At 44.2% G+C, this 18,189-nt stretch overlaps 1 protein-coding gene across 2 annotated transcripts in view; it reads right to left on the reverse strand.

Annotated features, from left to right (window-relative positions):
- Positions 1-16,773, reverse strand: part of ARIH1 (ariadne RBR E3 ubiquitin protein ligase 1) — a 100,476-nt gene extending 83,703 nt beyond the window's left edge. For both annotated transcript variants that reach the window (XM_017895811.1, XM_017895810.1), the window contains exon 1: positions 16,043-16,773. In XM_017895811.1, the coding sequence (XP_017751300.1) occupies positions 16,043-16,311 (269 nt within the window). In that variant the 5' untranslated portion in view covers positions 16,312-16,773. The remainder of the gene's footprint in view (positions 1-16,042) is intronic.
- Between the last annotated feature and the right edge of the window lie 1,416 nt (positions 16,774-18,189).

Raw genomic sequence — 18,189 nt, forward strand, 5'->3', positions numbered from 1 at the left:
TTTTTTTTTTTTTTTTTTTTTGCTAGAGACGGGGTCTCACTATGTTTTCCAGGCTCGTCTCAAACTCCTTGGTTCAATCAATCCTCCTGCCTCAGTCTCCCAAAGTGCTAGGATTACAGGCGTGAGCCACCGTACCTAGCCTCCCTGAAAAATCTGTGGTAACTACACGTATTACATTCACAAGGCTACAAAGGCCTCTTTTCCATTATTATCATCCTTTCAGAGTTCTTTTCATTTTTCTGATTTTTTCCAAAGACAGCCTTCTAATAGCTTTTAACAAGACTCTACTTATCCACAAAGACCAATATTTTCATTTCCTAAAAACCAACTAGTTGCTTTAGAGGGCAAAGCTTTCCATAACCCACAGAGGTGCCAACATATAACAAAAGTGAACCATACTAGGATTGACATCTTATAAAAATAACATTTCAAAAGACAAACTGGTAGTGTGCGGAATTTTAAGGTAACAGAATACGCTAAGATTCTCAACTGTGGAAACCTGCCCAGGGTAGGTCCAGAAACGAAACAAGTTCACAAGTCAAAAGCACACACAAATGTTTTTATTTTGAGACAACCACCATACTTCAGTATGCAGAAGTGCTTTATGCATACCTCCCGTTTTGTCACACAAGCAATTAAGATGTGTCCTTAAGGAATAAGACTTAGAAAACTAGTAATTTTTACTTCTTCATTTAGGATTAAGTGAAACCTATTTTTTACTCTGAGTCAGTGATGGTGAAGAACATAGTGACTACTAGTATAGTTTGGTGCCACTGATATCTTTTGTACTAAGGTGCCAGTGGTTTTACTTTCTCATTGCCCTGCAACATCAGCACAAATGCCAGAACATTTAAAAAGGCAATTAGTGTCTTTCAGTTATTACTAAATAGTTTTGTTCTTATGGACCATACTTTGAAACTACTGTATTAAACTAATTCAACTGTCTTTTTTTTTTTTTTTTTTTTTTTTTTTTTTTTTTTTTGAGACATGGTCTCACCCTGTTGCCTAGGGCTGGAGTGCAATAGCACAATCTCGGCTTACTACAGCCTTGATTGACCTCCTGAGCTCAGCAATCCTCTTCTCCCACTTCAGCCTCCCAAGTAACTGACTACAGGCACATGCCACCAAGCCCAGCTAATTTTATTTATGTTTTGTAAAGAAAAGGTCTATGTTGCCCAGGCTGGTCTCAAACTCCTGGGCCCAAGCAATCCTCCTGCCTCAACCTCCCGAAGTGCTGGGATTGTAGGCGTGCGCCACTGCACCTGGGTGATTCAACTGTCTTTAACATCATCACTGTGTCAGTTTACATAAAGCGCCAGGGAACTATATGCAAATAATAAAGCTTCACCTAAAAGGCTGAATATTCAGGGGCCTTAAGAAGCTTGTCCTCTTGGAATTTAAACATTTCTTCTTTGCCATCTTCTTACACTATCACTTTGGCGTTATCTAGAAATCATAAAATAATTTGTTAATGCCAGAAGAAAATCTTGTCTGGATCCCTTTGTTTACCACAAGGAAAAACTGAGAAAGCAACCATTTACCAGGCAAGGACAAACTTCAACAAATATTTACTGAGTTTCTTCTGTCAGAGACTCAGTGTACTATCTGCTATGGACACAAAGAATGAAGGAGTTTTAGTTTTCACCTTCAAAACCCTCATATATAGCTAGAGGCTTGGGTATAGGGATGGCTGTATCATAACCTCTTATAGGCTATACCAAATATCCACATGAAGCACTATCCAAACATAGATAAGGAAGCACAGGAAAGGTAGAGGAGAACCTGAAAAGAGATGAGCTACCATGGCCAGCCTGAGCAGATGCTCAGTAGGAATATATCAGGCAGTTAAGAAGAGAAAGATAGCTGGGCACGATGGCTCATGCCTGTAATCCCAACGCTTTGGGAGGCTGAGGTGGGAAGATCGTTTGAGTCCAGGAGGTCGAGATCAGTCTGAGCAACATGGCAAAAAATTGTCTCTACCAAAAACAAAACCAACAAACAAAAAATAAATGTAAAAATAACACAAAAAATTAGCCAGATGTGGTGGCAAGCAACTGTAGTCCCAGCTACTCAGGAGGCTGAGGTGGGAGGATCACTTAGGCCCAGGAGTTCAAGGCTGTAGTGAACCATGATGGTGCCACTGCACTCCAGCCTGAGCGATAGAGCAAAAACCCTGTCTCAAGAAAAAAGTAAGAGAAATAAAAGAAAAGGTATCAAAAGAAAAGGGACGAGCATGAACAAAAGCATGAAAACACAAATATGTGTTACACAGTAAGGAATTACAAACAGTGCAACTGGCGGTGATAAGGGATGAGGAACAACAGCAGATGAGATTGAAAACAATTAGCTATATTAAGATGGGGAAGACATGAATGCCACAGTAAGGAATCTAGGATAGACTTTTGACAGGAAGTCTCTTTTTAGCAGGACTATTACATTTGTGTTTGGTAACAGAATGATACATTGGAAGCCTAGAGACAAGGAGGCAAAATAAAAAGGTCCTAAACTAGGATTAGTTAGTAAAAAGGATAGTAACAACATGAAACAAATTTCAGAGCTAACTTGATCAGGGATCATTGGATGTGGAAAATGAAGAAAAAAAAATTCAAGGATGACTCAAAACCCAAGAATGGTTCTCAGATAACCCAATCAAAAGGGGGAAAGCCTCAAAGAGAGAAGGCATTAAATTTGAGTTTCAAGTAAGTTTCAGATAAATGTCTGTTCCAATGTCACAAATTCCAAGATAAATGTCCACATTAGTGGCTTTTACTTACAAATACATGCTAAGAATCAGGTAATACTTCTCGGTTTCTAGTTTACACTTTATCCCTAAAAACACTGTACAACTGTGATTAGGAGGATATATTACCAGGTAATTGGAGTCAGTTAATATCTGAGTTATAAGTATGACAGTTTCAAAGGCAATGAAAAGCAAGCCTGGGGATAAGTGTCTAGGATGATAGTTATTCTTAGCATTGTCTAAGCAAATGTCTCAGTAACAAGAAAATCTTACCTAATACTTCATTACCTGCTCTGTTTTTTGCCAAAATGTATTGTAAGGGCACTTCTGACACTTTTAAGTGGAACAGAGCAAAAAAGGAAAGCACAATACTACAGAACAGTATTTACATACAAAAAAAAAAAAAAATAACAGGAGACAACTCCTGAATATTTGGTATTTTTCATTTAAATCTTCAAACTTTTGGCCTTAAAACCAACATTGTCAAGCTGGACACAGTGGTTCATGCCTGTAATCTCAGCACTTTGGGAGGCTGAGGAGGGCGGATGACCTGAAGTCAGGAGTTCGAGACCGGTCTGGCCAACACGGTGAAACCCTGTCTCTACCAAAAAACACAAAAATTAGCCAGGTGTGGTGATGCATGCCTGTAATCTCAGCTACTTGGGAGGCTGAGGCACGAGAATCACTTGAACCCAGGAGGCAGCGGTTGCAGTGAGCCAAGATCATGCCACTGCACTCCAGCCTGGGCGACAGACTCTGTCTCAAAAAAAAAAGTGATTTTTAAAAATGGAAAACAAAAAAAAAAATTGGGCTCTAGAAAGCTGATTTGTCAGAGCAGATGTTAGAGCAATAAGGATTTTTTAAGCCACCTTCTGAGATAGCATATTGTCCATCAACTAATTGGGCATCAACTATACCCCAAGCTGCATCAAATGAGACACTACAGCAGTCCCCTTCATCCTCAGGGAACACGTCCCAAGACCCTCAGTGGAAACTTGGAAGTGCAGATAATACCGAACTTATACATGCTATGTTTTTTCAATCTGATAACAGTTAAGTGACCAGCCGAGGCCAGTAGAAGCAGGTAGGTAGTCTACATACTGCTACATACTGGATAAAGGGATGATTCACGTCCTGGGTGGGATGGTGAACGATTTCATCACACTACTCAGAATGGTGTACAATTTAAAACTTACAAATTGTTTCTTTCTGAAATTTTCTATTTAATATTTTCAGACTGCTGCACACCTCAGGTAACTGAAACCTTGAAAATTGAAACTGCAGATAAGGGGAAACCAGATGACCACCTATCACTAGGCAAATGACAATTTAGGAAAAAAAAATAAAAAATTTAGGAAGAAACTTAAATTATAAGTGATTATAGAAATCTACTGACTCTATAAAAGTTGCTCGACAGCTTTTTAAAAAAATATACATGAGGCGGGGGCCGGGCGCGGTGGCTCACACCGGTAATCCCAGCACTCTCGGAGGCCAAGGAGGGTGGATCACAAGGTAAGGAGATTGAGACCATCCTGGCTAACACAGTAAAACCCCGCCTCTACTAAAAATACGAAACAATTAGCTGAGCGTGGTGGCGGGTGCCTGCAGCCCCAGCTACTCGGGAGGCTGAGGCAGGAGAATGGTGTGAACCCGGGAGGCGGAGCTTGCAGTGAGCTGAGAACGCACCACTGCACTCCAGCCTGGGCAACTGAGCAAGACTCGGTCTCAAAACAAACAACAACAACAAAAAAAAATGAGGCTTTTTAAAACACAGAAAATAATGCAAGGACCACCACTACTACCATCTCCGTGGGCCCCAAAGGATCCAGTCACTCCAGGTTTAGAAGCAGCCTGATTACTATCTTGCCCAGTAATGTCAGCCTAAATAAATTCTCATTCTATTTATCCCATCATTTAATGAAAATAATTAAGCTATTTATACAAAGTTATATAGTAATATAGTGTCAACATCAAAGGATGAGTTGTGTACATAGTCAATAATTTAGCAAAGTTATGGCCTATGATACTATGCCTATTATAAGAAAGACAGTGATTACCTAAAAGGAATGACTGAGGAAAGGGGAGGTGATTAACCTTAGGAAGAAAAATTTTTCCTTCAGGATTCCAAAATGATAGTTATATAAAAAACAAAATCATTCAGGGTGCTACCAGTACTAAGAACAATGAGTGAAAGCTAATATGGAAGTAGATTTTATTTCCATTTTTTAAAAAAATCAATAGGCAAACACTGGATTGAGATGCATCACAAAATAGCTCACTGTTATTTACTTGCAGTTAAGCAGAGACAGCAGTGTTTTAGAAAGATTTCTTACAAAAGCAGGAGCTCTCAACCCTGGCTGTGCATTAAAACAATCCAGGAAAGATTCTTGTTTAATGGCAATGCCTGGCCCAAACCCCCCAGAGACCCACTTACTTGGTATGCGGTAGGGCCTGGGTGCCCACGTTTTTAAAAATCCCCAGGTAAGAAAATCTGAGTAAGATCACTAGATCACATCAATGTCATTATCCTCATTGTGATACTGTGCAAGATGTTTTGCAAGATACTGTTTTTATAAGATGTTACTATTGCAGAAAAATCAGTAAAGAATATGTGGGATTCAATGCAATACCACTTTAGTCCCACCAAGAATGGTCATAATCAAAAAATTAAAAAATAACAGATGTTGTCATGGATGCAGTGAAAATGGAACACTTCTACACTGCTGGTGGGAATGTAAACTAGTACAATCACTATGGAAAACAGTGTGGAGATTCCTTAAAGAACTAAAAGTACAACTACTATTTAATTCAGCAATCACACTACTGGGTACTACCCAGAGGAAAAGTCATTATACGAAAAAGATACTTGCACATGCCATTTAGAGCAGTACAATTCGCAATTGCAAAAATGGGGAACCAGCCCAAATGCCCATCAATCAACAAGTGGATAAAGAAACTGGTGTGTGTGTGTGTGTGTGTGTGTGTGTGTGTGTGTGTGTGTGTGTATGATGGAATACTACTCAGCCATAAAAGGGAATGAGCTAATGGCATTTGCAGCAACCTGGATGGGATTGGAGACTACTATTCTAAGAGAAGTAAATCAAGAACAGAAAACCAAACATTGTATGTTCTCACTCCTAAGTGGGAGCTAAGCTATCAGGATGCAAAGGCGTTTAAGACTGATATAATGAACTTTGGGGACTCGGGGGAAAAAGGTGAGAAGCAGGTGAGAGATAAAACACTACAAACTGGGTTCAGTGTATATTGCTCAGATGATGGGTGCACCAAAATCTCACAAATCACCACTACAAAATTTACTCATATAATCAAACACCACCTCTTCCCGAATAACCTAGGGAAATAAAATTTTTTTGGAAAAAAGAGTATGTGGGATTTTTGCATTATTTCTTGCAACTGCATGTGAATCTACAATTTTTTTTTTTTTTTTTTTTGTGATGGAGTTTTGCTCTTGTTGTCCAGGCTGGAGTGCAATGGCACAATCTCAGCTCACTGCAACCTCTGCCTCCTGGGTTCAAGTAATTGAACCTCCCGACTAGCTGGGATTACAGGCGCCCACCACCACGCCTAGCTAATTTTTGTTATTTTTTTTTTAGTAGAGACAGGGTTTCATCACGTTGACCAGGTTGGTCTCGAACTCCTGACTTCAGGTGAACTGCCTGCCTCGGCCTCCCAAAGTGTTAAGATTACAGGCGTAAGCCACCGTGCCCAGCCGTGAATCTACAATTTTCTATTTAAAAAAGAGTAATGAAAAAAATCCCCAGGTGATTCCATTACGTAGCTAGAGTTAAAAAAAAAAAAAAATTCAGTAAACTGGAGACTCTCAAATTCCTACCAATTCTGAGACTACAAGCTATTTTAAACTTAAGCCACTGAAAGGTTATTAGGAATGTTTATCATTTACAGATATGCTTTGCAAAGACAAATGTAAATAGTTTATGGTTAATCCAAAATAAAAAATCCAACACACTATGTTCTCACAATAGTATACAAAAAGATTGGATAGAAAGGCATTATACAACAGCTGTAATTTACCTCTTAACAGACAGAGAAACCAACAGCCGGCCTCTAAGATGGCCCCCAAAGACCCCTGCCTCCTGGTCTTCACATCTTTGTATAATCCCCTCCACTTGCATATGGGCTGGATTTAATTATTCACTTATAGTAAATAAAATATTGCAAAGTGATGCGACGTTACTTCTAAGACTAAGTTATAAAAAGAATACGGCTTCCATCATATCGGCCTTCTCTCTCAGATCCCTCACTCTGGAGGAAACAAGCTACTGTGTTGTCAGCCACTTTATGCAGAGGCCCACATGGCAAGGAACTGGTATCTCTGGGCAACAACCAGCCAGTGAAAATCCGGCCTGGTCACAGCCAAATGAGTGAGCTTGGAAGGGGAAGCTTCCCCAGTCAAGCCTTGAGAACTGTTACCCAGGCCAGACACGGTGGCTCATGCCTGTAATCCCAGTATTGCAGGAGGCTAAGGCAGGCAGATCCTTTGAACTAAGGTGTTCAAGAGCAGCCTCGGCGATATGGCAAAACAAAAAAATACCGGTCTCTACCAAAAAAAACCCACACACACAAAAAAATAAGCTGGGGCGTGGTGGTGCATACCTGTAGTCCCAGTTGCTCAGGAGGCTGAGGTAAGAGATCACTTGGACTCAACAGGTGAGGGTTGCCATGAGCTGAGATTATGCCATTGCACTCCAGCCTGGGCACTAGAGCAAGCCTCTGTCCTCAAAAAAAAGAGAGAGAGGCCGGGCGCAGTGGCTCAAGCCTGTAATCCCAGCACTTTGGGATGCCGAGACGGGTGGATCACGAGGTCAGGAGATCGAGACCATCCTGGGTAACACGGTGAAACCCCGTCTCTACTAAAATACAAAAAACTAGCCGGGCGAGGTGGCGGGCACCTGTAGTCCCAGCTACTCCGGAGGCTGAGGCAGGAGAATGGCATAAACCCGGGAGGCGGAGCTTGCAGTGAGCTGAGATCCGGCCACTGCACTCCAGCCTGGGCGACAGAGCAAGACTCCGTCTCAAAAAAAAAAAAAAAGAGAGAGAGAGAACTGCTACCCAGCTGTCACCTTGGCTGCAGCCTTGTAAGAGACCATAAGCCAGAGGCCCCCAGGTAGGCTGCATCCAGAATTGTGACTCATAGAAACTATGATATAATAGATCCTTGCTGTTTTAAGCCACTAAGTTTTGGGATAACATACGGCAAAAGATAACTAATCTATATAGTTACCACAGGTCAACCCCAAAAGAAAGGAATCTAATCTGATGACTTCTGCTTACCTTTCATCATAGTGTTTAATCTCCCAGGTTCTACATTATTATCCAGCATTTTAGAACTCCGTTCTACTTTAGCTACCTTCATTACTCAAAAACTTTCCTCATTCTCACCTCATTCAATTCCTTAGAATGACTTCCTCTTTTTTATCCACCCAAATCCTAGCCATCTTTGACAACACCTACAGGCATCTCTTCCACGAATACCTATTACTATCCACTTACTTAAATTACTCACTAACCTAACAGCTTGGTGTTAACTCTAAGAGACTGTCAACTCCTTAAGCATAAGTCTTCTCATATTCCTTTAAACAGGACTTCATATCTATCCAGGACTTTGTATCTCTTCCAGCATACTAATAAATTAGAAAACTCAATGTTCTACATTAAAAAAAATCTAGGAGTGGAAGGGAAATCAAGAACTCCAATGGGCTGGGCGCGGTGGCTGAAGCCTGTAATCCCAGCACTTTGGGAGGCCAAGACGGGCGGATCACGAGGTCAGGAGATCCAGACCATCCTGGCTAACACAGTGAAACTCCGTCTCTACTAAAAAATACAAAAACTAGCCGGGCGAGGTGGCGGGCGCCTGTAATCCCAGCTGCTTGGGAGGCTGAGGCAGGAGAATGGCATAAACCCGGGAGGTGGAGTTTGCAGTGAGCTGAAATCCAGCCACTGCACTCCAGCCTGGGCGACAGAGCGAGACTCCGTCTCAAAAAAAAACAAAAAAAAACAAAAAACAAAAAAAAAGAACTCCAATCTAGAATGTCAGATGTCACTACTTTGGTCTGTATATTTGCAAATACTGGCCGGGCACAGTGGCTCATGCCTGTAATCCCAGCACTTTGGGAGGCCCAGGCAGGTGGATCACCTGAGGTCAGGAGTTCAAGACCAGCCTGGCCAACATGGTGAAACCCCGTCTTTACTAAACATACAAAAGTAGCCAGGCATAGTTAGTGGTGGGCGCCTGTAATCCCAGCTACTTGGGAGGCTGAGGCAGGAGAATCGCTTGAACCCAGGAAGTGGAAGTTGCAGTGAGCTGAAATGGCACCACTGCACTCCAGCCTGGGCGAGAGAGAGAGACTGTCTCCAAAAAAAAAAAAAAAGAGGAAAGAAGGGAAGGAAGGAAGGAAGGAAGGAAGAAGGAAGGAAGGAAGGGAAGGAAGGAAGGAAAGAAGAGGGAAGGAGGGAAGGAGGAGGTGAGGAGGGAGGAGGCGAGGGAGGGAGGGAGAGGAAGGGAAAAGAAAAGAAAAAAGAAAAGAAAAGAAAAAAAAGAGAAAATACTGAGTAAAGACCACCTTAGCTGAAGGACAGCAACTACGATGACAAACACCTTCCAACCCTATCAATTAGCCTAGTGTTGCCGAGGTTCTGGAAATTTTCTCATTACTGTTTTTTTTTTTTTTGAAGCAGAGTCTCCCTCTATCACCCAGGCTGGAGTGCAGTGGCGCGATCTCAGCTCACTGTAGCCTCCACTTCCGAGGTTCAAGCAATTCTCCTGTCTCAGCCTCCCAAGTAGCTGGGATTACAGGCACGAACCACCACACCCAGCTAGGGTATCACCATATTGGCCAGGCTGGTCTCAACCTCCTAACTTCAAGTGATCTGCATGGCTCAGCCTCCCAAAGGGCTGGGATTATAGGCATGAGCCACCGTGCCTGGCCCCCTATTATTAGTTTCTTAAACAATTTACCTTGCCTCATTAACCCACCTCTGTAGTAATCTATCACTACACATAACACACAGAGAAACACTACTGTTAAATTTCCTACATCAGCAGTTCTCAAACTTTAGCTTGCATCACCATCACCTAGAGGGCTTGTTAAAACAGCCAGACCCCATCTCCAGAGTTTGATTCATAGGACTACTGCTATAGCAATTCAACAAGTCAGTGTAATTTAAACTTACAGCTCAAGGAGATAAGCTGGGAAAATACAGTCCAAGAGGAATAAATCTAAACCGTACCAAACACTTCAGTAACTTCAAAACACGTGTGCCTGCACACATCATGCACAGGCTTGTACATCCTCTTCCTCCTCTCCCAATTAATGAATTTAACCACAATATGCACACCTGAATTCAATTTCTTGGAAAAAATGAACATCTCCAATTAACTGAGGTTTTTAAAATGTTAAACAAAACACTTAATGTAAAAAAGGACCAATCCAGTAATTCAACTCCCTCATTTTCAGTCCCAGATTAAAAACAAAACAACGCCGGGCAGCGTGGCTAACTGTGATCCCAGCACTTTGGGAGGTCCAGGCGGGCAGATCACCTGAGGTCGGGAGTTTGAGACCAGCCTGACCAACATGGAGACACCCCATCTCTACTAAAAATACAAAATTAGCTGGGCGTGGTGACATATGCCTGTAATCCTAGCTACTCAGGAGGCTGAGGCAGGAGAATCGCTTGAACCTGGGAGGCAGAGGTGAGCTGAGATCGCGCCATTGCACTCCAGCCTGGGCAACAAGACAGAAACTCCATCTTAATACAAAAAAAAAAAAAGTTTGGCTGGGCATCATGGCTCACGCCTGTAATCCTAACACTTTGGGAGGCCAAGATGGGTGGATCATTTGAGGTCAGGAGTTCGACACCAGCCTGGCCAAAATGGTGAAACCTTGTCTAAAATACAAAAATTAGCTTGGTGTGGTGGTGCATGCCTGTAATCCCAGTTACCTGAGAGGCTAAAGCAGGAGAATTGCTTGAACCCTGGAAGTGGAGGTTGCAGTGAGCCGACATGGGGCCACTGCACTCCAGCCTGGGTGACACAGCGAGACTCATATCAAAAAAAAAAAAAAAAAAAAATTGAAGGTTCTGAGATACTAACTACACAGAGAAAAAACCAGGGCTATCACTGACTCCCCAACCAGTAAATAATATGCTAGAATAGTATACTGCCTTCCTTAGTTTAGGCTTGCAACCTCAACTTTGAGGTTCTTTAATTAAATCTCTTAAATAGGTGAAATAAAACTTTCGAACCAACAGCCAACAGAAAATTTCTTCAGTAAGGCTTAGATATTTTAATGAGTTATTTGGCTGGGCACAGTGGCTCACACCTGTAATCCCAGCACTTTGGGAGGCCAAGGCAGGCAGATCATGAGGTCAAGAGATTGAGACCATCTGGCCAACATGGTGAAACCCAGTCTCTACTAAAAATACAAAAATTAGCTGGGCGTGGTGGCATGTGCCTGTAGTCCCAGTTTCTCAGGAGGCTGAGACAGGAAAATCGCTTGAACCCGGGAGGCAGAAGTTGCACTGAGCCAATGTCGCACCACCACTGCTCTCCAGCCTGGCAACAGAGCAAAACTCCGTCTCAAAAAAAAAAAAAAAAAAAGTTATTTAGCGTAATAGATCTTATAAAAGCAAGATACCTATTCACTGTTTTTTATACCTCTCTGACCACTCACATTCAACAGTCCCAGCTCCATATTCCTCTTGGCACACACTCTAAATAAGGTACAGGTTGAGTATCAGAAGATTCTCAGATTTGGAATATTTAATTATACTTACAATCAGCATCCCTAAACTGAAAATCCAAAATCCGAAATGCTGCAATGAGAATTTCCTTTGACCATCACATCAGTGCTCAAAAAGTTTTGGATTTCCAGGCCTACCACTTTGAGAGGCTGAGTTTCGAGGAGTGCTTGAGGCCAGGAGTTTGAGACTGGCCTGGGCAACAAAACAAGACCCTGTGTCTCTACAAAAAAGAAAAAAAATTAGCCAGGAGTGGTGCCACACACCTATAGTCCTAGCTACTCAGCAGGCTGAGGCGGGAGAAATCACTTTAGCTCAGGAGTTGGAGGTTGCAGTGAGCTATGATCTTGCCATTGCACTTCAGCCTGGGCAACAAAACAAAGTGATTTCAGAGCATTTCAGATTTTTTGATTAGGTATACCCAATCTGTGCTCCTAAGATGCTGCTGCTCTTCTCACTCACTCTGTCTGAGTCAAAATCGTGACAGTGGATTAATTATCACTATTTCAGTGGTTTTTTTTTTTTTTTTTTTGAGGCGGAGTCTCGCTCTGTCGCCCGGACTGGAGTGCAGTGGCCAGATCTCAGCTCACTGCAAGCTCCGCCTCCCGGGTTTACGCCATTCTCCTGCCTCAGCCTCCCGAGTAGCTGGGACTACAGGCGCCCGCCACCTCGCCCGGCTAGTTTTGTATTTTAGTAGAGACGGGGTTTCACCGTGTTACCCAGGATGGTCTCGATCTCCTGACCTCGTGATCCGCCCATCTCGGCCTCCCAAAGTGCTGGGATTACAGGCTTGAGCCACCGCGCCCGGCCTTCAGTGGTTTTAGAACTATCACTAGAAGTCTAAAATACAGAGATGCTCAGGTTCCACCTCAGACTTCATTAATGAGTAGGAATCTCTGGAAGTGGAGTCCAAGGACCTCCTTGGCAAGAAGCATATTAGGCAAGAAGCATATCCTCTGCTTAACATAGTGCCTAGCATACTTAGAAAGCACAATCAACATCTGCTGGACACTGTTGTGGAAATACAAAATGGCAAGTTTAAATACTCCCAACTGCAGAATTGAACAGGGTTTGTTTAATAATTTACCTAGCTACTTATACAGTTACATTAGAAAACCACTTTTTAGGCTGGGCACGGTGGCTCACGACTGTAATCCCAGCACTTTGGGAGGCCGAGTTGTGTGGATAACCTGGAGTCAGGAGTTCAAGACCGGCCTGGCCAACATGGTGAAACCCCCTCTCTACTAAAAAATACAAAAATTAGCTGGGTGTGATGGTGCACACCTGTAATCCCAGCTACTTGGGAGGCTGAGGCAGGAGAATTGCTTGAACCCAGGAGGCGGAGGTTGCAGTGAGCCAAGATCACGCCACTGCACTCCAGCCTGGGCAGCAGACTGAAACTCTGTCTCAAAAAAAAAAACCCTGACCAGGCATGGTGGCTCACACTTGTAATCCTGGCACTTTGGGAGGCCAAGAAGGACAGATCACTTGAGGCCAGGAGTTCGAGACCAGCATGACCAACACGGCGAAATCCCGTAACACAAAAATCATCTGGGCCTGGCGGCAGGTGCCTGTAATCCCAGATAACGGGGTGGGAGGCGGCTGGGGCAGGGAAGACTGAGGCTAAGGGTAATCTCTTGAACCTGGGAGGTGGAGGTTGCAGTAAGCTGAGATCAGGCCACTGCACTCCAGCCTGGGTGACAGAGTAAGACTGTCTCCAAACAAAACAAAACAAAAAACTCTGATTTTTTTTTTCCTTAAAAGCTGAAAAGGCAAGCTAGGTAGCCACAAAGGATTTAAATAAAAGACCAAATTAAATACATTAGTTTGTTTAATTTGGTCTTTTATTTAAATGTTAATCGGGAAAGTACAGAAAGCCAGAAATCCAAGAGTTTTCTGAAAGAAAAATAAAGTTGACTTATTTGAAGACCAAACCTAACCTGCAGATATCCACAAATAACAGTATTTACGCTGTTGCCCAGAACTCCTCTCCCAGAAAAGTAATCAAATTCCCAAGGAAACACTAAATTAATTTGGTGATCTTTTACATTTCAAACTTTTCACCTGCTAATGTATCTTACCTGATTTCATACTGAAAATTAGAACTGGAAACAGGGAATTTAAATTTTTAAGAATTAACAGTAAGCTCTCTAATGCAAACTAAGTAAAATTCAGTGTTTATCAAACCAACATTAAAAACCTAGATAATTGCTATTTCCAACCTCTATTAATAGAAAGAAGTCTTACAAACCAGTAAGAGAGAAATATCCCAAAGAGGGGCAATGGGCAAGAGAAGATAAAATGAGCAAAAAGCAAGTGGCAATTTAAAAAAGAAATACCAAGCCCAATAAATGAAAGTTCAATTTCACCAGGTTTTTTTTTGCCCATCAAACACTGGTTGGGAAAACCAGCATAACTTTTCCGAAAGCAATGTGGTAGTATGTATCAAATGCATTGAAAATGAGCAAATTCTTTTGACTCAGCAATTCACTTTATCCCAAGAAAGTAAGAACACTCAAAGACTGACCTATAATATTTTAAATGTTTATAAAAGCCAGAAACTAGAAAAAAAAAGGAAGGCAAATCACAGACTGATTAAATAAATCAGTCTGGATCGATAATCACGTAAGTTCTCGAAAACTTACTTGACAGAAGGTTGTTCAGAGGATTTTATAATGTTTTCCACTGAAAACACAGAACATACAGTACTGTTCCACTGTTATTAATGTGGAACCATATTAGTAGCTATCCAAAGGTCTAGAAAAATAACTACAGTTGACATTTTGGTGTAGGTCTCTGGGTGGCAGGCTTGTTTTGTCTTTTTATTTTTTCTTACCTAATCAGATTTGTCTTACACGTGCATCTTCTACAGGCCGGGCGCAGTGGCTGAAGCCTGTAATCCAGCACTTTGCGAGGACGAGGCGGGCGGATCACGAGGTCAGGAGTTCGAGACCAGCCTGGCCAGCATGGTGAAACCCATCTCTACTAAAAATACAAAAAAATTAGCTGAGCATGGTGGCGCACGCTTGTAGTACCAGCTACTGGGGAAGCTGAGGCAGGAGAACTGCATGAATCCGGCAGGCGGAGGTTGCAGTGAGCTGAGACTGCGCCATTGAACTCCAGCCTGGGAGACACAGCGAGACTCCGTCTCAAACAAAAAAAAAATTATCTTCTACAATCCTCGACTTCCTTCTTAGACTGTGTTCTCTATATTAAAAAATTAAGACTTCCACTATTTAGTAACGGCACTAGGTATCAGAGATTTTTCTATTATGTAAAACGCTGTATTCAAACAGTGCCTGAATAGATTCAATTTTTAAAACTGTTACTTATAATGCTATAAAAATCTGTTAATAATAGAAAGTCAACGAGTTGACAGTGACATACTTCTTCTAATTTGTCAATAAATATTTAGCCAACCATTTTAAGTTAAAAAAGAAATGATGACGGACACGCAAGAGGCAATAGTAAGTAACTTGCTGCTCATATATGTTTCCTTCCAGGTTTTCTAGAAGTTGCACTAAATCAAGCTTCATTGTTATTCTTCGGCCATATCCCTGATACCTCAGGACAAGTGAGGTTTTTTCCCCCAAACAAATGAAGATTTTTGATTTTCTAAAGCTCAAAAATGCAAAATCTGACGCATATGGTTCACTGAGATGTGGTTATCAACTTACACCAAGCCTAACTTACCACAAAATAGAAAATATCAGAGAAAGGAGTTCACAAGCAGAAAGTCTCTTCTTTCTAACTCACGGTAGAGTCTTGTCCAATATTAGACAACACTGCGTTTTGTTGCTGTTTTAGCTACAAGGATGGGTGTGCAATATGCAGTAACTATTCCAACAGCTTCAAGCAAGTCATATGTTACGACTAGAAAAAGTAGCAGTTAGGTCCCAAACAGCAAAAATGTAAAAAAGATGTAAGCAGAAGCCTCACCATCTGAAAAGAAGGCCCATCAGCACCTCTTCCGAGAAATAGTTCCCTTCCCCCACCTTTAAGTAGGCACTTGAGACTGCCAAGATCCATTTCTTTATTAACTGGTGCCCACTTGGGGCAACTGTACACCAAGCTGCTCTAAGGCCTACTCTAATCCCTTCCAAAAGTGCTCAAATGAGGCTAAGGCCGGGGTAACCCTTGTCGGGGCCCAATTCTTCCTGATTCCTCTTCCCCACCCCACCTCCTCCGCCCCGCCCCAGTAGGCGCTCGCCCAGCCAGAGAAAGGACACCGGGCCCACGGACTGGCAGAAATTGCCCGCAAGAGAAGGCTTAGGCGGCCGAAGGCCTCCGCCATAGCAGGACTTGGGAAGCACCGCCCCCAGCGTACCTCCCCACACCCGGCTAATCGGCGAACCTCTGCTTTCGACACCCTCTATCCCCAGCAGAGGCAGCGGAGAAGACAAGGCCGGGAGGCACCGGGCTGGGCTGCGCACCAGGCCCAGGCCTGTCCCTTGGGACCGCGCGTGCCGCCTGAATCCGCTTCCCCGTCGAGCCCGGTCCAGCTGGCGCGGCGGCCACCCTCACCTGGATGACCTCGTTGACCTCCCGGATACATTCCACCATGTGTTGTAGAATCTGCTCGGCCGTGAGCACCTCGTAGCGGTAATCCTCCTCCTGCTCGTGCCCCGGCCCGCCACCACCGCCGCCGCCGCCGCCGCCGCCGCCGCCACCGCCGGGCCCCAGAGCGCTGCCGCCGCCACCGCCCGTCTCCCCGCACAGCAGTCCGTCCCGCTCCCCGCCGACGCCCAGGCCGGGCTCCACCAGCTCCACCTCGCCCAGATCCAGGGTATCATCGTCCGGCTCGTCGTCGTCTTCGTCCTCCTCCTCCTCGGCGCCGCTGTCCTCCTCACTGCACTCCTCGTCCTCGTCGAACTCGTAGTTGTAGCCCTCGTCCGAGTCCATGGCGCGACGCGCGGGGGCCCGGCGGACGCTGGCCGAGGCGGGGAGAGGGCGGGGACGCCGAGGCCCCGGCTCTCGCTCCGGCTCCGGCTGATGTCCGGACGCAGGCCTGGCTCCGGCCCCGCGGGCCGCGGCTCCTCCCCAGGAGCGGCGGTTGGCGTTTGACGGCTGGTGGCGGCGGGGAGGGCGCGGAGGAGGGAGGGAGGGAGCGAGGGGGCCGCTTGCTGCCCGCCTCAGTCAGACGCGGCTCCTCTCCGGCCTCCGAGAGAAAACAGTCCCCAGCGCCACCTCCACGGCCGCTGCTATCGCTACTGAGCCAACAAAGGGGCGTGCGTCACTGCGTCGCGTTGCGTCGTCGCGTCACTCCTCTTTGCGTCACTGCGCCCCGCCCCGCCGCCCCTGCGTGGAGCCCGGGGAGACCCCACGGCCCGGCCTACCTGGGCCTAGGACCCGAGCGGGAATTGCCTTCTCGGTTCTGTCCGCTGCCGCTGTGAGGGCCGAGCGGAAACCCGTAGAGCTTTTATGTGAACAGATTGCGGCCTCCTGGTCACCAGTCACCGAGAGAGGGACCCCGAACCGCCTAGGTGGTGGTGTTTGCCGCAGGCCATAGGGATCCAGCCCCCTCCGGCAGTCCCATGGGGACGCGGCCTTCCCACCCGGGCGGAAAGGCGCTTCCCGCCCGCCCTGCGGTAATCCCGGAAGCCGTGATCTGTTAATCTAAAATTTCTGTTGCTTTGGCTACTGATGGAAACCTCTTGTAAGTGGAACCTCTAAGCTGTATGACAGGCGAACCCACTTTAGGTAGCTGTGTGATTCTGTTCACTTGTACAGACATGCAGTGGTTTTTAAGTCTCCTATAATGACGTCATTTTAAAGAGGCATTTCCTCAACCCCGCTGATTAGAGCGCCTCTTGAGGGCCCTAAACAATGTAAACAGCGATGATTTTCATGAATTGAGCACTGTGTAAGGGCTTTACATATATTCTGTTTCATCTTCATGGAGCCATAGTACCCATTTTATACCTGAGGAACCTGAAGCTCGGAAAGGAAAAGGGACCTGGCCAAGACCACATAACCCTTGCCCTATTTTAGCCGCTGGATGCCCCAAAACATGAATCATAAAAATGCATGGTAATGCATATGTATTATATACTGTATAGTACATAAAAGACATGAATGCTTCAACAAAATACAGGCAATAATAGAAATATCTACAAGGGCCAAATGTAGCAAGAGAGAGAATGCTTGAATCTCATCTGAAAGTGTGCTGTGTGAGCTGAGTGTTGTTGAATGGCTAGGAGTTCAACAGAGAAGGCAGCGAAGATGGTCTGGCCGCAGAGAACAAGCAAAAGCGCAGAAGGTGTCAAGTAATTAATAGTTTGGGGAGCTTAAAGTGCATGGAGGGTAGATGGCAAAATATTAGGCAAGTTAGTCAGGGGTCATGTCAGTAAGAGCATTTTATGCTTTTTAAGAGTGGGCTTAAATCTTTGTAAACAGGGCATGAGAGCCAGAGAAGTGTTACGAAGGAAGAAGAGGCATAAGAAGGCTCCCTCTTGAGATAATCTGAAGAATTGGCCAGATTGAAAACCTTTTAAAATCTAAATCCCTGCTTTGTTGATAAATCTTACTGTTCAACTTATAGGTTCCCTTTGGAAATTGATTTTGAAAAGTGAAAATTCCGTTATAATGTTAAAAGCCTCTACCAATTTGTCCATTTTGTAAGTTTCAAAATACTGATAATTTCTTAACCTCAGGATTTAAAAGTAAAGCTT

Source organism: Rhinopithecus bieti, unplaced genomic scaffold, assembly GCF_001698545.2.
Source record: "Rhinopithecus bieti isolate Rb0 unplaced genomic scaffold, ASM169854v2 scaffold_27022, whole genome shotgun sequence".
Taxonomy (NCBI): domain Eukaryota; kingdom Metazoa; phylum Chordata; class Mammalia; order Primates; family Cercopithecidae; genus Rhinopithecus; species Rhinopithecus bieti.